This window comes from Tinamus guttatus, unplaced genomic scaffold (assembly GCF_059628265.1).
Source record: "Tinamus guttatus ecotype Peru unplaced genomic scaffold, ASM5962826v1 Tinamus_guttatus_pri_ptg000150l, whole genome shotgun sequence".
Lineage (NCBI taxonomy): Eukaryota > Metazoa > Chordata > Aves > Tinamiformes > Tinamidae > Tinamus > Tinamus guttatus.
Genome location: NW_028288684.1, coordinates 1,218,191 through 1,241,757, shown reverse-complemented (window position 1 = coordinate 1,241,757; position 23,567 = coordinate 1,218,191). Strand labels below are relative to the sequence as shown.

At 45.7% G+C, this 23,567-nt stretch overlaps 2 protein-coding genes across 2 annotated transcripts; one reads left to right on the top strand and one right to left on the bottom strand.

Annotated features, from left to right (window-relative positions):
- Positions 1-1,436: 1,436 nt before the first annotated feature.
- Positions 1,437-3,002, top strand: LOC148595132 (uncharacterized). Its single transcript, XM_088522140.1, has 2 exons — positions 1,437-2,881; positions 2,963-3,002. The coding sequence occupies exons 1-2, from the start codon at positions 1,437-1,439 to the stop codon at positions 3,000-3,002; spliced, it is 1,485 nt and encodes a 494-aa protein (XP_088378266.1).
- Positions 3,003-18,610: 15,608 nt separating this feature from the next.
- On the bottom strand, positions 18,611-22,976 carry CCDC70 (coiled-coil domain containing 70). The gene is made up of 2 exons (XM_088522119.1): positions 22,915-22,976; positions 18,611-19,521 (listed from the first exon to the last, which is right to left on the bottom strand). Exon 2 carries the CDS (start codon positions 19,452-19,454, stop codon positions 18,840-18,842), a length of 615 nt encoding a protein of 204 aa, XP_088378245.1. The 5' UTR covers positions 19,455-19,521; positions 22,915-22,976; the 3' UTR covers positions 18,611-18,839.
- Positions 22,977-23,567: the final 591 nt, after the last annotated feature.

The following is a 23,567-nucleotide window of genomic DNA, read 5'->3' as shown; positions in this document are numbered from 1 at the left end:
AAAAAAAAAAAAAAAAAGAGTTTTGGCAAAGGTCCTTCAGAGAGGCAAAGAGACAGAATAGCTCCTTGACCAGAGCCCTCAATTGCCCTGAAATATCTGCCCTGATTTCAGGTGAAAATGCAGCTAGTTGGTTGTATTTTTGCCCAACCTTCATTATATCACATAGCAGGAAGTAATTTTCATTCCTGATGGAAAAATGCATGAAAAATAATTGAGGCACTGCAAAATGACTGCAAACGCCTACGAGAGACTAAAAATATGCACCATTGTCAATACGAACTGCATCGGTTATTATTTCTGTACTGGAGAATACTGTTCTGTACTGTCTGTTTCTGGAGTTTGAGAAATGATAATTTCACATTAGGCTGAAGAGTCCAGAATCTCTACACAAAATACAAATCCTTTTAGCAACTAAACAGTACATATTCTTGTCAAACTGTTGTTTTCTATTTGGTAGGAGACAGCCATGTTATGAAGAGAGCCTTGGCAATAGCTACTTTCCATTTGTGTTTTCCCAGCTACATTCTCTTTTTTCATCCAAAGCTTTTGCTTGGCTGAGTTCGACTTTTTCTGTACTTCTCAATTTTTTTTAGCTGGATGTTTGTAAGCGACTGTTTTGGATTGTGCTTATCTCCACATTGTTGCCATATCATTTGGATTTCTTGACCTTGGCATCCTGTCTCTGGGAAGACTGTGATATCAGCTCGAGGTGTCTTATCTCCACACAGTTTACGACTTCTTGGCCTCGGCATGCTGCCTCTGGGACCCAAGCAATGCTCAGCAGCGCCTACCAAGCGGCGCTTACACTCGAGTCGGGTAAAGGGGAGCACCAGAGCGCACAGCACGTATGAAAGTGGGTGGACACATCAAGAACTGGGACATAAAAAGGACTGCGTATTCCTGCCGTGCGTGCGGCTTCTTTCCCTGAACTCTCCTTCGAGAGATCATATCCTGCACTGAGGCGGAGCCAACGAAGCCTAGCTGGACTGGTGGTAACTAATCTTGCTGCATCTCTCCTGCTTGCTTGCTTATCTTTCTTTTTCCCTTCTTCTTCTCTCCATCCTATTGCAGTTATGAGAATAATGCTTACAAGGTTGTATGGCATTTGACTCATGTGTGTCTTAATCTCACTCTTGGGATCATATCAAAACCTCCCCGAACAGTGGATTGGGGCATTTTTATTGGTGTCACGGACAGGATCCCTGGAGACAAGAATGCCAGACTACCTTGTTATGAAACTTTTATGTTAGTATAAGCCGTGGTCTCCTGAGAGCGTATAGGAGAAATCTGGATGTTAAGGTGTGATCTTCTCAGGACAATAAACCCTCTGTAGAAAAACTTCTGTGTTAGTATAAGGTGTGGTCTCCTGGGAACATATAGGGGAAACTTGAATATTGAAGTGTGACCCTCTCAGGACAACAATCCCTTTGTAGAAAATGGCCGCCCATCAGGCAGCTGATGCTTGTGGTTATGTGCCCTCAGGGGTTGAAGAAATTGAGAAATTATATGATCTTTTAGAGGAGCACCGATCTTGCCCCTCATCCCAGGGACGAGATTGGGCAAAGAACCACTGGTTTCAACTGCAGAGTGTGGTAGATAGGATAAGAGTGTTGCAGAAGGAGGCTAAGGCTAAGAGGAGGAAGGGAAAAGCTATAATTTCTGCAGTGCTGGGAGCAAGTCTGGCAGCTGCGGTGGAAGAGAGAAAGCAGTTTTGTCAAGCTGATACTGTAATAGATTCCCTGCAGGTGGCAGTAAAGGCTCTACAGGAACAGTTAAAGGAGAAGAAACAACTGTTGGAGGAGAAGAGGGTCCAAAACATGATATTAAAGAAAGAGTTGAGGAATCAGCTTCTGAAGGAAGTACATACACCATCAGAAGTAAAAATGATGCATGCAGAGAAAGGGGAACGGGAAATTTATCCCCAGGAAGATTTGCAGAAGGCCAAAGAAGTTGTAGAAAGTCCCGTCCCTAAGTATTTGCTGATTAAAAGGGAGTATGTGTACGAGGACGATAGCACTGACTGTCCTCAGATTATCACCAAAAAAGTCCCATTCACTGCAACCGAATTAGCAAAGCTGAGAAAAGATTTTGCAAGAACTGCAAAGGAATCAGAGACAGAGTATGTGTGGAGAGTGTCTTTGTCAGGAGGGGATGAAATCTTGTTGTCAGAGAAAGAAGCAGAAGGATACTGGGGTCCAGGTGTGTTTCTAACCACCGGTGATCGCCGAGCTCCATGGTCATTGACTCAAAGAGCTGCGTACTGGGCTGGGGGGCTGAACCCCTTGGAAAGGGGAGATCCCCTTGCCATAACGGGGACGGTGGATCAGTTAGTGGAAAGTGTGAAGAAGGCAGCTTGTCTCCAGATGATGTATGATCGGGAGCTGAAGCCCAACCAGGGTTCCCTTATGATGCTGCCTGTGGACCCAGAGAGGATGACTCCCCTGATACGAGGGCTTCCTGACTCCCTGAATCCCATTGGGATTCAATTACAAGGGAGAATTCAAAACATCCTCGATGGAGAAAGAATTACGGCCGCTCTGGAGGGGATAGTGACCCCTGACTATTGGCAGCCAGGGAGGAAAGTATGGACATGGCGGGAGATAGCCCAGGAGTTGATTAATTTTGAGAGAAAATATGTCCCTGTTGATGGATTGTCCCAAAGAACTGGAACAAGGGCTGTAGGGGCTGCAGAACGGATTAGTGGGCAGCAGTCAGTCCCTGGGAAGGGCCGAGACTTGGGGTCGATCCGAGGTCATAATTCTGGGAGAGAGAGACCCCTAACTCGACAGGAGCTGTGGTGGCTAGGGCTTCAGAAAGGTATTCCCCGGGATTTGATGGACGGACTACCGACCAAGAAATTAGAACAACTAGTGCAGGAATGGTCAGGGCAAAGGGCTGCTTTCAAACCAACCCCCAATGCGCCCCCTTAATAGACCTTGAGGAGGAGCTGGCTGAGAAGAAGGCAATGGCGGCAAACTAATCCCTCTGCCCGCCGAGGATGAGGGGGGAGGTGGAGGATGGATGTTTGTAAGACAACTGACCTGCAATACCAAAGGGGTTTTATTGATTATTGTTGCTGTAGGACCAAGGAAAAGACCAATAAGCTTTTTAATTAATACTGGGGCACAAATTACCATGCTAATGAAGACCAAAGCAGAACAAGGTGCAATCTCGATTCCATCTAGAAATCTAATTTTTTAAATGGCTTGGGAAAAACGCAGTCGGTGCCTATGACTCCAGTGACACTGGTTACCAGGAGAGGAAGACCCCGTCAACACCATGGTGGCCATAGGATCTTTGCAGATCAATCTTCTAGGCATAAATATTTTGAAGGGTAGGCAATGGCGTGATACCCGGGGAAACTCATGGTCTTTTGGTATTCCCCAGCTCAGTCAATTGGCCAAAATATCTGGCACGAGGGTGCGCTTGCTGCAAGCAACACTTACCCTCTCCCCTTCCAAACTGACAAATGTGAAACCCTGTCCTTTGCCATTAGGAGCCAGAGAGGGAATTATGTCAGTTCTGGAGAATTTAAAAAAAACAAGGGATCGTAGTTTCCACTCACTCCCCCTTTAACTCTCCACCGTGGCCAGTCAGAAAACCGAACAGCAAACGGAGGTTTACAATAGATTACAGGAGACTGGAAGACTGGAAGACTCCACCTTAGGAGATGTTAAGGTGGGGGGTAGCATCGGCTGCAGTGACCATGAGTTGGTGGAGTTTAGGATCCAACGAGGAGGAGGAAGGGCTGTAAGTAGCCTTGCGACGATGGACTTCAGGAGGGCCAACTTTAGCCTCTTCAGAGACCTCCTCGGTAGAATCCCATGGGCTAGAGCTCTAGAAGGCAGGGGGGCCCAAGAGAGTTGGTTAGTTTTCAACCGGCACTTCCTCCACACCCAGCAACAGGGCATCCCTGTGTGTAGGAAGGCAGGCAGAGGGGGCAGGAGACCTGTGTGGATGAGCAGGGAGCTTGTGGCAATGCTCAAGCAGAAGGCAGCGGTATACAGAATGTGGAAAAAAAGGACAGGCCCCCTGGGAGAAATACAGGAACGTAGTCAGGAAATGCAGAGATGGGACAAGGAAAGCTAAGGCATGGCTGGAACGCAATCTGGCAAGGGACGTTAAAAATAACAAAAAAAAATTCTTCAAATACATTAACAGCAAAAGGAAAATCAGGGAAAACGTGGGTCTGCTGGTGGACGGGATGGGCACCCTGGTTACAAATAACACAGAAAAAGCAGAGTTGCTCAATGCCTTCTTTGCTTCGGTGTTTACCAAGGGCAGCCCATTAGAGCCCCAGACCCTAGGGACAAGAGAAGAAGCTGGTGGAGAGGAAGACTTGCCCTGGGTAGAGGAAGATTGGGTCAGAGAGCACCTAAGGAACCTCGATACCCCCAAATCCATGGGCCCTGATGGGATGCACCCCAGAGTGCTGCGTGAGCTGGCAGAGGTCATAGCTAAGCCGCTCTCCATCATCTTTGAAAGATCCTGGAGAACGGGGGAGGTGCCGGAAGACTGGAAGAAGGCCAATGTCACGCCAGTCTTCAAAAAAGGCAAGAAGGAGGACCCAGGCAACTACAGGCCAGTCAGCCTCACCTCCGTGCCCGGAAAAGTGATGGAACGGCTCATACTGGCCGTTGTCTCCAAGCACATGGAGGACAAGAAGGTGCTCAAGAGTAGTCAGCATGGATTCACCAAGGGGAAATCTTCCTTGACTAACCTGATAGCCTTCTATGATGGAATGACCGGCTGGATAGACAAGGGGAGAGCAGTGGATGTCGTCTATCTCGACTTCACCAAGGCTTTTGACACCGTCCCTCACAACATCCTCCTGGGCAAGCTCCGGAAGTGTGGGATAGATGAGTGGACAGTGAGATGGATTAGGAACTGGCTGGATGGCAGAGCTCAGAGAGTGGTGATCAGCGGTGCAGAGTCTAGTTGGAGGCCTGTGGCTAGTGGGGTCCCCCAGGGGTCAGTCCTTGGTCCAGTCCTGTTCAATTTATTCATCAATGACCTGGATGAAGGCACAGAGTGCTCCCTCAGCAAGTTTGCTGATGACACGAAACTGGGAGGAGTAGCCGATACCCCAGAGGGCTGCGCTGCCATCCAGAGGGACCTGGACAGACTGGACATCTGGGCGGTGAAAAACCTCATGAAATTCAACAAGGCCAAGTGCAAGGTCCTGCACCTGGGGAGGAATAACCCCAGACACCAGTACAGGCTGGGGACCGACCTTCTGGAGAGCAGCTCTGCAGAGAAGGACCTGGGTGTCATGGTGGATGATAAATTGACCATGAGGCAGCAGTGTGCTCTTGTGGCCAAGAAGGCCAATGGGATCCTGGGGTGCATTAAGAAGAGCGTCTCCAGCAGGTGGAGGGAGGTGATCCTGCCCCTCTACTCAGCCCTGGTGAGGCCATATCTGGAATATTGTGTCCAGTTCTGGGCTCCACAGTATAAGAGGGATGTGGAGCTGCTGGAGAGAGTCCAGCGCAGGGCCACAAGGATGATCAGGGGCCTGGAACATCTGCCCTACGAGGAGAGGCTGAGGGAGCTGGGCCTGTTCAGCCTGGAGAAGAGAAGGCTGAGAGGGGATCTATTTAGTGTATATAAGTACCTCAAGGGAGGGAGTGCAGAGGATGGTGCTGGCCTCTTTTCAGTGGTGGCCACTGATAGGACTAGAGGAAATGGCTGGAAACTGAAGCATTGGAAGTTCCACAGGAACTTAAGGAAAAATTTCTTAACAGTGAGGGTGACAGAGCACTGGAACAGGCTGCCCAGAGAGGTTGTGGAGTCTCCTTCTCTGGAGATCTTCAAAACCCTCTTGGACGCAGTCCTGTGCCACGTGCTCTAGGTGACCCTGCGTGTGCAGGGGGGTTGGACTAGATGATCTCTAGAGGTCCCTTCCAACCCTAAGCATTCTATGATTCTATGAATGCCAATACAGGTCCACTAACAGCTGCTCTACCAAACATTGCTGAATTAATAGCTACCATTCAGGAACAATATCACCCTATTATGGCAACAATTGATGTCAAGGATACGTTTTTCATGGTCCCTTTACAACTTGAGGACGAGGATCATTTTGCCTTCACCTGGGAAGGACAACAGTACACTTTTACATGACTCCCCCATGCTGGCCCATCACGCTCACAAGCAAGATTGTCTTGGAAACAATCCCCGTAAGGGCAGAGGTGAAGATTTATTAACATATAGATGATGTGCTTATAGGAGGGAGTCAGGTAGAAGAAGTCAGAGAAACCCAGAAGGACATCATCACCTACTTAGAAAGTATAGGGTTGACAATTCCCCCTGAGAAAATACAAACCCCTTCAAGTGAGGTAAAATTTTTAGGGATCTGGTGGAAGGGAGGAATGACGTATTCCACTGGATACACTTTCCTCTCTCGACCAGATCAAGAGGCCAGAATCAGAGACTTACAGCATGCACTAGGGTTGCTTGTGTTCTGGAGGAAACACATTCCTGAGTTTTCAATTATTGCTAGGCCCCTGTACGACTTATTGTGAAAAGAACTTGTTAAGTCCGGATCCCCAGCCCGCAAGGGTAACAGAAGCAGAGAGGCCTGTATGTGCAGGATCCAACTTTATTACCAGCTAGCTGGGCTCCCCAGCTCACCCTCAAACAGGGAATCTTGCCAAAAGATCCCCCTGGTGTCGCGCGCAGGGTTTTTATACAAGCAAGGGGAAGGCGGTTACACAAAGTTAGATATTTCCTTTTAAGGTCCAGTCGCTACGGGTTCTCTTCGGATTGGTCGTCTTCATTAGGCAATTCTCTCCTTGTTTCATTTCTGGAATCTTCCGGGTGGAAGGGTTTTACAGAAGCATAATGTTCCGTTCTCACAACATATTCCTGACTTTTCAATTATTGCTATGCCCCTGTACGACTTACTGTGAAAAGAACTCAGTGGGAATGGACTTAGGTCCACAATGAGGCTTTACAGCTGTTGACATTTGAAGTGACTGCCTATCAGGGCCTTGGTTCTATTCACCCAACAGATCCAGTTCAAATTGAATGGGGATTTGCCAAGACTGGACTGTCAATCCATTTGTGGCAAAAGGGTCCAGAGGGCCCTATTCGGCTTATTTTTATTCTCACAGCTTTAAAGACGCTGAAAAAAGACATACAACTTGGGGACGAAGGTATATTTGTAGTTATTCTAGCTCTGAGAGAAGCCGAACGGACTATCCGACAACAACCTATAGTGCTCAGAGGCCCATTTAAAGTGATTAAAGCAGTTTTGGCAGGAACCCCACACCTTGACGAAGTGGCTCAGAAAGCCTCCGTGCGAAAATGGTACACACAAGTAGAACGCTATTGTGATTTTTTTTCTGTATCTGAAGCAACCACAGAAGTGTTAAATATACAAGATGAGGTAAACTTGGATAGAGAAACACCTGGATTATTATCTGTAATACAAGTAGCTTCTCCATTTTCTGGACAATTGCACAATGTCTGGTTTATGGATGCGTTGTTGAAGCAAGAGGGAAAAATTTGGAAATATCAAGCCGTAGCACTTCAGACAGAAACCGAGGAACAGATCATTACTGAAGGGGAAGGTAGTGCACAAGTAAGAGAACTAATCACTATATGTGGAGCGTTTTCCAACATGACGCTCAATCTACTTCTTCTGTCTATATACTGACTCTTATGCTGTATTTAAAGGCTGCAGAGTGGCTTCCATTCTGGGAACAAAATGGATGGGAAACCAATAGAATATCTGTGCGGCAAAAGGAAAAATGGCAGGATATTCTTACCATTGCCAGACAAGGGAAATTTGCAGTAGCCACGGTAACCTCATCAACAAGATGACACTTTGGTGAGCCAATGGAATGCCAACGTGAATGAACTAGCCTGGTTGGCACCCCTACAAACCACCCAGATATCAGAAAATTGGGAACATCTGTTGGAATGGCTACATGTAAAACAGAAACATTCGGGAGTTAAGGACCTATTTTGTGAGGCACAAGCCCAAGGGTGGCCGGTTATTAGGAAAGAGTGTGAAATTGTGTATCTTCTTGCAAACAATGCCGTGTCTGTCTGGACAGACACCCTCTGGGAGGTGACCTTCTGCACTTAAGAGAGAGAAAAGGCCTGTGGGATGCCTGGCAGATTGATTACATCGGCCCCTTTTGAAGGTCAGAGGGAAAGTACTATGTACTGGTAGGTCTAGAGATAGTATCTGGATTAGTGCATGTTCCGGGTTCAGGATTCAGCGACAACCACACAATATGCAAGACACACAGAAGAAAAGAAACTTGGGTAACTACTTCCAAGGCAGTACCTGCTGTTGGAATACTGAAACTGAACATCCCCTCAACCGGAACAGATCGGAGAGAGAGTGTTGCTAAGCTGGCTGCCACGGAGACAGCACAGGCCTCCAAGTTAGGAATTTCACCTTCCTCCCTCCTCTGTCGCTCTCTGCACTATCTTCTTGTTAAGGGTGGTGCATCCTGTCCCCTAGGGTCAGTACAACCCAAGAGGCAGCCCAAGGGGGAGAAGGGGCAGACAAACTCCACCTTTAGTCTCACAACTCTCTTCAGGGTGCGCATGCATGCATACCAATGCGGGGGGGAAGGGGTCCCAGCTCTCAATCTGAGGGTCCTGCCTTTCTTATCATTTTCCTCCTTCCTTGGTGTTTTACCTCTAAAACAGTTTAGAGGACGTCTGCGGTTAAGTTGGCTGCAAGCCCGATCAAGCAGCCAGCCTCAACTGGCTTTTAGAGGCGGTCGGCTATGAATCTGGCTAAGCAGCCACCTCCGTGCTCCTTATCACTCAGGCCGGGCAGACAAACACTTTCTGTCTCAAGGTCTATGTTCTGCTTCCCCCAGGAGATTTTTATGACCTTCCAGATCATAAAAATATCCATCTCCTATACAGTGCAAGCTAAAGCATGTGCTAAGGCAACAGGAGAAAACACGATAAAGGATCTGAAATAATGGTTTGGAATCTTCCCCACACTGCAGCCAATTCAATCAGATAACAGCTCTCATTTTACAGGCAACGTGGTCTGGGAGTGGCAGCCCAGGAGGAAATTTCGTGGGTGTTTCATACTCCGTATTACCCACAAGTGAATGAAATCGTGGAAAGAACAAATGGTCTATTAAAACAATTCCTCAAACCGCATGAGCCAGGATGGGCTGAGCGGGTGTGGGATGCGGTGACCAGCATTAACAGCCCCTGGGGAATAAATGGATGTCCAAAGATCACAGCATTTTGTTTAAAAGCTCCAACGATCATACCAGCCCTGTATGACCCTGATCACCCTAGAAATCCATCTCATTCCCAGGACGACCTGTCTTAGTTGAACTCCCCACCCTGGGGGTGGTACCACTGGTGTTGGACACCCCATTAAACAAATACACCTGGAAGGCAAAAAAGGCCTATGGGAAAATTCATAAGATTCACACTAAAGGGATTGTTCCCTCTTTCTAACCCGAGAAGCGAATTTGTCTTTTGTTTCTTTTCAGGAGGAAGAAAGAGACCCAGATACGCACAGGGAAGACATGAAGCAGATGCCGATTTTATATAATTTGGTTAAAATGCTTATGTTGTTTTTTATTATACTGTTTGGGGGATTTATCTGTAAGAGTGAAGAGAAGCCAACTCTCCCGAATTCTCCCAATCTGTATGATCCATTTAATGATAATGAATTTGTTTTGTTAGCAAGAGCTATAAGCCAAATTTTTAATCTGAGTCACTGTTGGGTTTGTGGAAGTCCTCTAGGGTTGTCAGCTGGCCATGGACCTCTGCACCCTTCACTCCAGCACAAATTGTAAGCAATTATAGCAAAACTGATAGCACTATCTGGGATGACAATGAAATATGGCCAATTCAGTTTCCTCCTGTGGGAAATTATGCTTGAATCGCACCCATGTGGGGAAAAGCAAATGTCAATGGACACTCACATATAAATTGGACAATGAAAATAGAGGTGTTTATACGTGGGTGTGGCTTAATGAAAACAGGCGCAGCCAAGGATTTGAGGGATTTTGGTCGAACAAAAATGAAACCTTATTCCTAGAAACCAAATTTACAGCCAAATCTGTGCATGTGAGAACAACACTGGTGCCTGGTATTGCACTGGCTGGATAAACAACTGCCTGAGCTCCTTTGTTAGCCCTTTGGGAAATGATAACATGACTTATTTTCAATTCCCAAAGACTGCAGCAGGACCATTTGCGAATGGTGCCAAGGCCAAAAAGGGCTATTATTGGTTCTGTGGACATATTGTCTACAAAGAACCACCAGCAAAGTGGTCAGGGGTATGCTATATAGGAATTATCCGACCTCTGTTTTTCCTTCTTCCAGAGACAGGTGGTCCCGACTGGGAATAAGGTATGATAATTTGGGGGACAGAGAGGTTGCCCGCAACAAGCGATCTGTTGAGATTGAAATAGGTGGAACACAAAAGTGAGGGGAAAATGAGTGTCCTCCTGAAAGAAAATTAAGCGTTACAGGCCTGCTACTTGGAATCCCAGTGAAGCAATATCAGGGGCAAGAGAACCGATTTACAATTGGAATCGCATAATCTGACTGTAAGCAAATTTGGAAATAATTACCAATAAAACTGCCAATGCTATAGACCTTTTAACTGAACAATCTCAACGGATGTGCACTGCAATCATTCAAAACCACATGGTTTTGGATTATTTACTAGCTGAAGAGGGAGGAGTATGTGGGAAACTAAATGTCTCCAGTTGTTGCTTGGAAATAGATGATGCAGGCGAAGTAGTTCTTCAACTGACTACAGATATTAGGAAACTAGTCCATGTTCCCATTCAATCATGGAATGGCTGGAATGATGATTTATGGTCTTGGTTACTGGGCGTGCCATGGGTAAAGCAGCTTTTATTTTATTTGCTATGCGCATTTGCCGCCTTAATGTTTTTGCCATGTATCATCCCTTGTTTTATTCAATTAATCCAACATGTTGTATATAATATGCAATTCATATCTACTGTCTCACCTGATGGTATGAAGCATATTTGTGTCATTCGCCAATCAAAGCCGGCAGCTGTATCAATTATTTAGTGAGGTAGAAGCTTCCAGGCCTAAACTATACATGCGGCCTAGGCTGGCGTCATGGAAACCCCTTTTCTTGCTGCATGTCCAGATCCTGACCCCAGTAGACCAGGCACAGCCACATGCTCTATGACGGTCTGGCTATTCAGCCTTGCTGAAGGGAAAAATTGCAAAAGAAAAGGCAAAATGCTTATAACTTTGTTAACCTTTTTATTTGGGGCATTTGTTAGCTAACCTCGTTATACATATATAGTTTGATGCTGTAGTTATTTGAATGATCTTTCTAGAGAGTTAAAGGTTTCATATTGACATTTTTTTGTTGTTGAATCACCTAGAAGACAATAATGTCTGGAGTTTTATGATGATATATCTTTTGAGTGTTTAAAAAAAAGCGATTAAGATACTGTTGTATGTGCTTCTTTCTTCTCTTTCTCTCTGAACTTTTATTTTTCACACCACCAAAAATAGCAGTGTCTGGAGTATTATATGATGATATGTCTTTTGAGTGTTTGAAAAAAAGCGATTTAAGATACTGTTGTATGTGCTTCTTTCTTCTCTCCCTCTCTCACTCTCTCTGTGCTTTTTATTTTTCATACCACCACAAAACAGCAGTGTTGAGCCATGGGATGGTGTAAGAGACTGTTTTGGATTGTGTTTATCTTGACATCGTTGCCATACCATTTAGGATTTCTTGACTTCGGCATCCTATCTCTGAGAAGACTGTGATATCAGCTCGAGGTATCTTACCGGCATCCTGTCTCTGGGAAGACTGTGATATCAGCTCGAGGTGTCTCATCTCCACACAATTTATGACTTTTTGGCCTCGGCATGCTGTCTCTGAGAAGATCAGCTCGAGACCTGAACAATGCTCAGCAGTGCCCACCAAGCGGCGTTTACGCTCTAGTCGGGTAGAGAAGAGCACCAGAGCACACAGCACGTATGAAAGTGGGTGGACACATCAAGAACTGGGACATAAAAAAGACTGCGTATTCCTGCCGTGCATGTGTCTTCTTTCTCTGAACTCTCCTTCAAGTGATCACATCCCGCACCAAGGCGGAGCCAACAAAACCTAGCTGGACTGGTGGTGGTGGTAACTAATCTTGCTGCATCTCTCCCGCTTGCTTGCTTATCTCTCTTTTTCCTTTCTTCTTCTCTCTGTCCTGTCACAGTTAGTAGAATAAAGCTTACAATGTTGTATTGTACTCCAGTTTTCAAAAGAGGCAAGAGGGAAGAGCTGGGAAACTACAGGCTGGTCAGCATCACCTCCATCCCTGGAAAGGTGATGGAGCAGCTTATCCTAGAGACCATTTTTAGGTATGTGAAGGAAAAGAAGGGGATCAGGAGTAGTCAGCATGGATTCACCAAGGGGAAGGCTATCTGATGGTAGCCTTCTACGATGAGGTGACCAGATGGATGGGAGAGCCGTGGCTGTTGTCTGCCTTAACTTCAGCAAGGCTTTCAACACAGTCTCCCATAACATCATCATAGGAAAGCTTAGGAAGTGTGGACTGGATGAGTGGACAGTGAAGTGGATTGAGGACTGGCTGGATGGCAGAGCTCAGAGAGTGGTGATAAATGGGGCCGAATCTGGTTGGAGGCCTGTGGCCAGTAGTGTCCCTCAGGGGTCAGTACTGGTCCCGGTGCTCTTAGCTTGTTCATCAATGACTTGGACGAGGGCATAGAGTGCACCCTCAGCAAGTTTGCAGATGACACCAAACTGGGAGGAGTGGCCAACACTCCCGAGGGCTGTGCTGCCATTCAGAGAGACCTAGACAGGATGGAGAGTTGGGCAGAGAGGAACCTCATGAGGTTCAACAAGGACAAGTACAGGGTCCTACCCCTGGGGAGGAATAACCCCAGACACCAGGACAGATTAGGGGTTGACCTGCTGGAAAGCAGCTCCGCAGAGAGGGATTTGGGAGTCCTGGTTGACACCAAGTTAACCATGAGTCAGCAATGTGCCCTCGTGGCCAAGAAGGCCAATGGGATCCTGGCCTGCATCAGGAGGAGCGTTGCCAGCAGGTCGAGGGAGGGGATCCTGCCCCTCTGCTCAGCTCTGGTGAGGCTGCACCTGGAGTATTGGGTGCAGTTCTGGGCTCCCCAGGACAAGAAGGACGTGGAGCTTCTAGAGAGGGTCCAGCGGAGAGCCACAAAGATGATTAAGGGACTGGAGCATTTGCCTTATGAGGAAAGACTAAGCGAGCGGGGCCTGTTTAGTCTGGAGAAAAGAGGGCTGAGAGGAGATTTGATCAATATGTTCAAGTACCTGAGGGGTGATTGTAGGGAGGATGGGGCCAGGCTGTTCTCTGTGGTGGCCGGTGACAGGATGAGGGGTGATGGGTGTAAGCTGAAACACAGGAAGTTCCACCTCCATCTGAGGAAGAACTCCTTTCCTGTGACGGTGACAGAGCCCTGGAACAGGCTGCCCAGAGAGGTTGTGGAGTCTCCTTCTGTAGAGATCTTCCAAACCCACCTGGATGCCACCCTGTGCCACATGCTCTAGGTGTCCCTGCTGGAGCAGTAGGGTTGGATTAGATGACCTCCAGAGGTCCCATCCAACCTTAAGTGTTCTGTGGTTCTGTATGGCATTTGACCCCGTTTGTGTCTTAATCTCACTCTTGGGATCGTATCAAAACCTCTCCCAAGAGTGGATTGAGACAACGTTATCTGACAATCTGAACATTATCTCCAGGCAGGCTGCTATGCATCAGAAAATCCTGGATACAAGCATGGAATGTAGATGCATTTTGCTTCTGTGGAGGCAAAAGGTTGGATTTGAACTGGGCTCTTCCAGCAAGGAGAAGGGCATAGATGAAATAAAAAGCCTTAGAGATGATGTTGGAAGGTTAATTTTATTGCTCCAGCTGCTGGCATATGCATCGGAGGGGTGAAGGTCATGCCTGCTGCAGGAGGAAAGCTCTCCATATGGTGACCCAGCTGCCTTCAGAAAAACTAGCCCATAGGTTTCCCATGATGTCTACAGGATATTGTCAACAAAACCGGGTAAAAACAGTATTCCTCTTATTATGATAGTCATGCAGAGGTATTGGGCTGTTCTTGGTAGTAAGACTGTGAACATGTAACGTGAGCAACCCACAGAGGTGTTAAGTGCGTGGTTGAGTGGTACATAAGTATATGAAGTCAAGAGTCATCACGTGTTCACAACAGAGCCTGGAAATCACAGTGTGGAGTTTAGGAGCTGTGTACAGCACAGTGTTGTTCTTACCACTGTTTCTGGGCAAGCCTGGCTCCCTGGAGACCATGGGATAGCCCCAACACATGTTGGGTTGCACAGGAACCACGAGGTGCTGCTGGGACACGGTGTTCTCAGCACTGCGCCCGCAATGAGGCCGAGGAGTGGGTGCCTGTGGAGACACTGCCCTTCTGCTCACGGTGACACTTTTGGAAGCTTCGAAAAAGTCTGGAAAGTCAAAATAAAGTCATGACTGGTAAAATCTGTGAATACAGCAAAAATAGGTGCAAAGGTAAAAAAATGATGAGAAAACAGGCCACTGGGGGTTTGTTCAAATGCATTTTTAATATAGTCACAAATAACACTATAAACTGAACGAGGTAAGGCTGTCCACAGGTCCCAAAATGTGCCTTGGAAAGCAGGGATCTCCTGAGGTGTTGAAAATTTGATTTAATCTAGTGAATAAAAAAGGAAAAATCTCTATATTTTTTAAAAGACTTCACCTATGAGTGTGCTAAGTTCCACTGACAGGCTAGTTGCACGGATGATATTGAAATCTGGAAAGGAAGAGGGTTGTCTTTTGTGAATTAGCTACAAATCAGAATGACCTCACTCAAACTCATGGGTCTTCTTGTCCTCCTTAAAATGGCAATAATGTCCTTTGCACCACTCTCTGGAGAGCTGTGGGATAAACACACCAAAGGCCTTGAGATCTGCAAATGAGAAGGCAATATACTGTAAGTATATATAGTACTCTGCTGCAGCTTTCCGGAGGGGTTGGTAGTTCCCTCTGGAGAGATCCTTGCTAGCTTTGCTATTTTACCCTTCATTAGGAAGAGCATCAGTTTATACAAATCCCCTCTTCCCATTGTGCTCCCTTTTGGGACAAAAATGCTTGTGATGATAGCTATTCTGGTAATCATTTCTGCCTCTATCAACCCTGATTGAGAATGCTCATGGGGAATCATTGCTCCTCTGCTGATCAGCTGGAAAGTTCGGCCTCATCGAACTGCTTCTCCGTCTTTCAATTATTTCATGGTGTTAATGACTTTCCATCAGGATGCTCTTTGAGATTTTTTTTTTTTAAAGAGAGGTGCAAATGGCAAAGATGCATATCTGAGTGCTGCTAAAATGAGAAAAAGATTCGTGTCTTGGTAAATCACTTGGTAGATCACATTAAAAATTAAGTGCATATACAGTAGGTATGGGGGTAACGTTGCTTCCATTTGTGTGTTTGGGCTGCAGCTTGACGTTTCTATGGTGCCTGCAGGGAAAGCTGCTGGGTTTTTGTGAGCCAGCAGGGGTGGAGCATGTTCACAAGAGAGGCACCCACCAGCTCCTGTGGAGACTTCACTTCTACTCCTCCAACTTGCGCTAAGGCAGTCGGGCCGCAAACCTTTGCATTGAGCCGTAAGAATAGGGGAAAAAGGAAAATACTCCCTAAAGGAAATGAGCAGCCAAATTACAGCTTTTCAACACAATTTCTAGTTCTGTGTTCTCAGTCTATCGAGTGGATAGCTCTGGCAGTGGAGCTCTGGCAATATGACTTCACCTTAATAATAACAATAACACAAATTTCTACTTGAGAAGCTCCCACACCAAAATGCTCAAAAAACTGTGCAGCAGTATAAGATGATGTTATAACTCAGGAGGAAAACTGGGGGGCTGGATAGTTCATTGTGTTTTCATCTTCATTAAATGTGGATTAAGATGGGAGTTTGGATCGTCTCATGGCTCTGAGGGATTTCAAGCGCAGACTGAAGGACTTTTGCTGACTTGGGGCAAAAGCCTTGAAAATGTCCTCACATTTGACAATCTGAAACATACATAAGTAGTGGAAAATTTTAAAATGGAGAGAGGAAGATATCAGTGTTATAAGACTTTTTTAAAACAAACTCAGAGTAGACTCTTCAAATTCTGAAGTGTAAAAATGTGGTTATTTTTTCCCCATCTGATATTTTCAGTTGCAGTATCCTAACTGTTCATTTTCCCTCTAGCTTGACTATTCAACAACTCATTGCAACTGCCTGGCAGAGTGGCAGGACTTACCCGTGTAACTGGATGCTCTTCTTACCTCCAGTTTCACTTGTCAGCTTATAACGATCTTTACTATTTCTCACTTATGCATCTCCCACATTTGCTCATAGATGCAAATATCAGAAATGCTTTGAGTGACAAGACTGCATTTAAAAATGTGCAGATGAGCTCAGGATTTGCTATGCCTGCGAAACTGCACAGGGATAACTAAGTGAACTGCTCTGCCAATATGTTATGCTTGTTTGGGTTGAACCCGTTTCCAAGCTTTAGGGTTTCATCCCCGTGTTTGCTGTGAATTTACACTGCTTGTTCCACTTGTTTTCTTCAATACATCTATGTTTGAACAGCAGCCACAAGAAGTTTGACTCTGGTCTTGGGTTAGCTCTGTTCTGCCTAGCTTCGTGGTACCAACTCCTGGGTTTTCAAGCTTTTGGAGGGAATACTTGGTTGGTGACACAAGAGAGCAGGAGCCAGGGAGCTGGTTCGCCAAGGTGGACTTAGGTACAGATGGATAAATTTGGGGTGAAAGGAAGGACAAATCTCCATTCCTGTAACTATGTGTAACTGTTCATGTAACTACAATCAGAAGCCAAAACTGCAGTCATGGAGATTCAGTTTAGATACCGTAGAGCTCGTAGAGCTCTAGAAGGAAGGTGGTAGTTGTGTCACACCAGTGCTGGAAATTGAATGAAATAAACAACTGAGACAAGTGTTTCCCCAGCATATTACAGGCATCATTGCTTCTGAAGTGCAGGGGGATTTGGCAGCTTTTTTCAGGTCCTTCCACCCTGATTTTGGTGAGTTGGTGCTTCAGATATCTTCAGCTCTTGAGGCGAGTCCAGATGAAATACTTTCTGGGGAGCTATCCTCAGTCTAACATCATATCGGCACATTCTTTCCTCCAGCGACGTCGTTTCCTCCAGGCTCTTCTGTGCTGCACTATGTAATTCTCAAGTTTCTCAACTTGTGCACTACACCAGCAGCGCTCTCACTAAGGAAGCGCCACTCTGAAAAAGTGAAGAGGACTTCTCAAAAGAACATTTCATGTGCGTTGGGTTCTTCATTAGGAAAGACATATCTATTTTTAGTTTAAAAGGATGTTAATTTGACATGTGCATTTGAATAACTGAATTAAATTCTTGATTTTTTTTTAACATTAAGATATATAAAATGACAAGTGCCTTTTGAATACTGTTATTTTCTGAAACACTCCCTCCACACTGCCTGATAATCAAGTTCGAATGCAGGGCACGTGCCTGGAGTTGAACTGAATTTCCAGTCCATTTCCATCCCTAGGTTACCTGGCAATAATAGAATAACAACAACAAAGACTGTAAAACATTCCGACCTTGGCTGAGCCAGATGACTTTTTTATGGGATGTTTATTCACTGAACAAGAAATATTCATGGATTTTTCATAGAGGACTGAGCTTGCATGATGGATTTGAGTGACAGCCTAAATATGCTTGACAGCTTCAGAAGTCGTCGGAGTCTTCAGAAGAGCAGCTGTAAAGGCTTCTTGCACTGTGCTTGTCATGCTAGAGAAAAATTCAATGCCCTATTTGACCTAAATTTTCACAGTTAATTAATAATTTTCACGGTTTCTTTTGTTCCCCACTGCAATGGAGATACAGAGGGTCAAATGTAACTTCAACTCTACATCAATCCTCACAGCTCTACTTTGAAGAATGTGAAACATGTGAGATTAGTTCTTCCTTTAAAAAATAGGAGTATTAAAAAGGAAAGGGAAGAAAACAGCAATCTCTGTGCCATGGCTGCTTTTCTCATTAGAAGGCATCGAGTCTGTGCTCACCACACCTAAAATATTGCCAGATATTGGCTGCATGCTGCGTTGCAGGGGGATTTTTCTAGGATTTTTCTGCAAGAAATTTTTCTGTACACTGCAGGAGTGGGGAGTTCCCTGCAGGAAAAGCTCAGCAGGTAAAAAATGACACAAATAATTCTTCTATGTGTCCTCTCCTCTTGCTTTTACACACACATGCATACTTTCATTGTTAAATTTATTGCCCCCTAGCCAAGGAGAGGAGTCCCTCACTGCCACTTTTCCCTCCCGCTTGTGTCTTGTCCTCACACTGTTGCCTTCTTCAGTCCCTCCTGCTTTTCTGCATGTCCTCTGCCCATGTCAGAGATGCTGAGTCCAAGACTGCTTTCACCTAGGTCACTGCACTGTGGGGTAAACCTGTTGCAATAAGTGCTGTCAACGATGCTCCCCAGAGCAAGGCTGTCTGCAGGAGGTTGAGGTTCTGATCCAATAAAACATCTAAGGTTTTCTCCTAGAAGAGTCTTAGTGGTGACTGTTAGGTATGAGGGATCAGAAGGCTATCACTGATTAGTGCCATATCCTGTAAGCTGGAATACAACCACCTTAAAGAAAATACCATAAACAAAAACCCTACTGTGATTTACTCCATAGGGCTTTTATTGAGGGTCTTTTTTTTTTCCAGAGAACTAGTTGAAGCCCAGCACAAGTTAAATAAATTAGCCACATGAGTATATGTGGGTTTCTGAGCCCAGCGGAATAATTTGTGCTTTCCTTCTTTCTCTCCAGCTATGCTTTTGCTCTGCAGCTAGTGGGGCCGTGACTCTCAGCAACAACAGCGACAGCCAGAAGCAGTCGATCTTCTCTCTCGGGATCAAAGGCTCCCTCCCAGATAAATATTTCCTCTTCCTGGAGGGTCTTTTCATCTTCTCGGAGGGCTTCCTCTTCCTTCCAGAAAGCTCTCTCCTCCTCCAGGAGAGCTTTTTCGTCTGCCCATAGGGCTATCTCTTCTGCCCATAGGACTCTGTCCTCATCCAGAAGAACCTTGTCTTTCTCCCAGAGGAGCTGGTCCTCTTTCCAGAAATCCTCATCCTTCTTCCAGAAAGCATTGTATTCCTTCCAGAAGTCGCGATACTCCCTCCAGAAGGCTTTTGCTTCCTCTTGAAAAACCTTTTCTTCTTCACGAAAGGCAGTTTCTTCCTCCCAAATAGGTTTTTCCTCTTCCCAGAAGGCTTGGATGGCCATCCTGAAAGCTTTGATTTTTTCTCGAAAGCCCTTGATCTTCTCCCGAAAGGTCTTCATTATCTCCCGAAAACTCTGAATCTCCTCCCGAAAAGCTTTCTCAGCCCAGAGCTTCTTGATGAGCTTCTGCTGACGACAGTTGAAGTAGGGAAAGCAGGACATGGACTTGCCCTCACGCTCGTCGCTGATGGGGGGGACCGAGGCCAAGCACAGCCCAGAGCGTCTCACCCTGTGGCCCAACAGAGAGAAAAGCAGCAGGTGTCAGTAGTGATGCCACTAAAACCTATGGCATAACTGTCTTAAAATAACATTCTACTACAAATAAAGACATGTACCAAGAGCGAAAAAAAGGGATTTCTTTTAAGCAAAATTCAGACAGAACAAATTGCTGCCATATCTGAAAGTGAATCGGGCTGTGAAATACAAAGGCCAGGATTTTTCTAGGTTATATTCCAAGGTGATTCCAGGTACCTCTGGTTGTGAGTGGAGTGTGGACTTGTGCCAGGACCAACCTGTGGCCCTGCTGTGCTGAGAGACACGTATCTACCCGTAGCTGCTGGTGTATGAGTCATCTCATCTCTTGTCCTTTCACAGAGGCTCAGGTAAGACCCAAAGAATTACTGTTTCCAGAATCGCAACAAATTTAGGCAATGAAAACAATAATCTAGTTTTCTGTTTACTTATTTGACTAATAATTCTACAGCTAAGATAAAAACTGATTATTTATTTATGCTGTTTCTTTTTTATGACTCTACAGCTCCTTAGCAGAGAACAGGTTGCTTTATGAATAAATCTCCTGTTTATTAAGACACTGTGAACCTGTCTATCCCTCACTGTATAGCCAACAAGGGCCTTGGGGCCACAGAGGCAATGCAGATAGCTGCAATATGTGCTTGCTCTCAGTGAGAACTGAGAAGGCAGGGAGAGTGCCATGACTCTGTGACAGTTGAAGGGCATGGTGACAGGTTGGATGGACAGCCCAAGAGGCTCTGATTGCAAGGACCAGGCCAAAGAAGTTCTCCCGCACAGCCTTTGGAGCTCTGCTGCCATGGATGACAGGCAGTGGGTGACACCGTGCTTGTGTTGTAGGCCTCTTCTCCTCACCCAGTTTTATCTCTGCCCACAATGCTGAGCTCAGTCACTGGCAGGGACATGCTCTAACTTCTTCTGTGGTGTTTAGGTATGACCAAAATGTGTTTTAGTGATGTGTGGCCAGCTGCTGCTGCTCACCTCCTCTTCAGTTACCTCAAGAGCCTGCAGACAGATGGCTCCACCACAGCAACTGGGATGAACTATCCCAGGTAAGCAGAGGAGGGTACCTACCAAAGACCCTCAGCAAACAGAGGAGAATTTGGGTTCTGCTGGTTTCTCCTAATGCTGCTGCTAGGCTCCTAATCCTATCTCCAGTGGTAGAAGGTGCCCTGAAGGTGCCCACTGTCCAGGGCAGTGGCTGGAGATACTTCTCCAGCAGACAGAAGGAAGAAAGCAGAGCTGTCCACCTTCACTCTCAAGTTGCTCCTGGGCCCACCAGTTTGCTTCCAGTCTGTGTGAAGATCCCAGCAAGACTTGGTGTGCCCACTGAGCTGGGCTGCCTGAACTGGTGGCACTATACCACGTGCCATTAGCACAACCACTAATATACTTGGTCAAGTCCTCTGTAGTAGGTGTGTGTAGTATCTCCACGCACCTCGTGGAGTCACCATCCTTGGCAGTGTTCAAGAAACATGTAGATGAGGCACTTAGGGACATAGTTTACCAGGCATGGTGCTGAAGGTTTTACAGTTGGACTCAATGATCATGAAGGCCTTTTCTAATGATAATGATTCTATAATTCTATGTCCCATCCCATTTCATGGACTCTAGCACAGCCCTGCTGAAGCTCTGCACTTCCAGAGCTTCAGCAATTAGGAGGTCACACAGGCTTGCACACACTGCGCTTTTACTCTTTGCAATACAATGAGGATGAGGCAGATTTAGGGTGGCAACTTGTGCATTGAGGGTTACACATTAGGATATCTTTCCCAGATCAGCAGGAGGGTCAAATTTAGGTGAGGACACAGCTGGTTAGTGTTGGTGCTGCTATGTTAGAGCTGGAGCTGAGTCCCAAAGCCACAGCTAAGTGCCATGGCAGAGCACACGGGATTAGGTGCCTCTGAAGGATAATCCCAGAGAATTCTGTGTGCAGAAACAGGATTTCCTTGAGCTGACCACAGGGAAACTCCAAGAGATGATGCCTGTCTTGCCCCTTGGGGTTGAGACCTGAGCCCTCTTGTGGGCAGACTGCCCTGCACAACAATTTTGAACAAATTTATTTGCAAAAACAGAGCAGACTGACTCTTGAAAACATGGCAGATGGAGGAAGAACAACCCAGAGTGCTTGCCAGGGCATTTCCTCTCCCCTCCCTTTCTATGCTGGTAGTGACTTTCACAGATCCCCTCTCCTAGGAAAAGGTGCTAATCTACAGACGACAGTCTCTGCTGAAGGACGGCAAGTTTCACCACCCTGTTTTTTGAAGGTATAGCAGGCTGAAGGAGAAGAACAAAAGAATCTAATTCTGTAGACAACTGGATGGGAGAGGGGAAGTGTGGATACTGCTCCTTGCTTCCGTGCTGGTTTGTGTGTTTTATGTGGAATAGGCTTTGAGTAAAAGCCAGAGAAGCTCCATCCAGGCGGATTTACAAGGTACAGGGAGAACTGACGTAGCAGCCCAGTGACTGGCACTAACAATTCCTGTCTCCTTGTCAGTCCCAGACTCAGTTTGGGCCTGGGAGCTGTGTGGTCATCGCGGAGCACAAGGACTTCCAGGTAGTCCAAAGAGACAACTACTGATTTAGGCTGGATAATAACTCCTCGGGATAACAGGCTTGACTCTGACATGCAGGAAGCGCCATTTGAAATGGTCAAGGGTATATAAGAGGTCTGCACATGGTCTGGCAGAAAAGGGCATGTAGGAGGCCTATTTCCTTTGGAGCTGCAGCTGGAAGCCAGGGGAAATGCCCTAAGGCCTTCTAAGGCATGAGACACCTATGCACAAGTCCCACATTTAAGTCTGTTCCTAATTTTCATGCCTAAAACTTCTTCTGGATCTGGCTTTAAGAGGTTACGAGATATGCCAATCCATCATCAGAATGTGCAGCAATAATACACATAAAACTCTGAGAATTTTTTATCACGTGGCATGGTAAAAATATCTCCATTTGTTCTTTTACTGTGCTCCTGAGGCAGGCTCATAAAGATGTAGGATAATTATATCAGAGTACATTTTTCAATTAGAACATTATTAATATAGAAAATGACTAAATTGTATCATTTTGTTCCACAAGTTTGCAAACACTCTTTCAATTGTCATCAGAATAATAGTTGCTGGGTTTCTGTAGACACCTCTAAAATGCAGCACTAATGGCTAGCATGGCTGATGAGACAGGAAGAGTGAAGCCTTATGGAGCAAAGTAAACTGAAATTGATAACATTTACTTGGTGAGACTTTTATTATTTCTCTTGCTCCTACCATCTCTAAATATAAAAAGAAAACGAAGATCCAATTATATCTACCAACTGTGGTCAAGCCACTGAAAAACCTAGTTTTTGTAAAATTCTAAGAGAGGGGCACACAATACTTACACGAGTGCGGTCCTTATGGCAGCTGGGTGTCCAATGCCCGCTGCTGACACTGACCATCGGTCACCTATAGTGATGTCATTTCACAAAGTTTAACACCACTGAAGGTGATGCTCTGTGGAGCTGAAAGGTGCCACTGGCTTTCTCACTGGGGCTTTGCTCTGTGTTCATCTTGGTTGCTTCTGAAGAACATCCAACCTTGGTTTATGTTACACTCCTCAGCTCCCATCCTGGAAATCATCAATAACACACTAGACGTTAGATATATCCTCAGATCATGTTATTATACTTGTATGTCTGAATGCGGTCCCTGATGAAAATGCTATTGTGCCTTGCATTATTTGAACAAGTAATGGAGCTAAAACTAAGCATAGCTATAGCAGAGGTGAGACCCTTTTCAAATGTAAATATGGGATCTTAAATCCATCTCTAAGCACTTGCTATAAAGGACCTGAGTTGCTCCAATGGGTTGCTCCTACTAAAGCCACTGGGAAGAAGTGGTGGATGAGTGGATTTGAAACTCAGTTTTGTATAGGAGGTATTTCAATCGGGATTTAAGTTTCTGTGTTTGAAAGTTTGGTTGCTCGGTCTTCTCTGTGGACATATGCAATGGTTTCATTATATAAGCTGTAAACATGCTTTGCTCAGCAAAATAA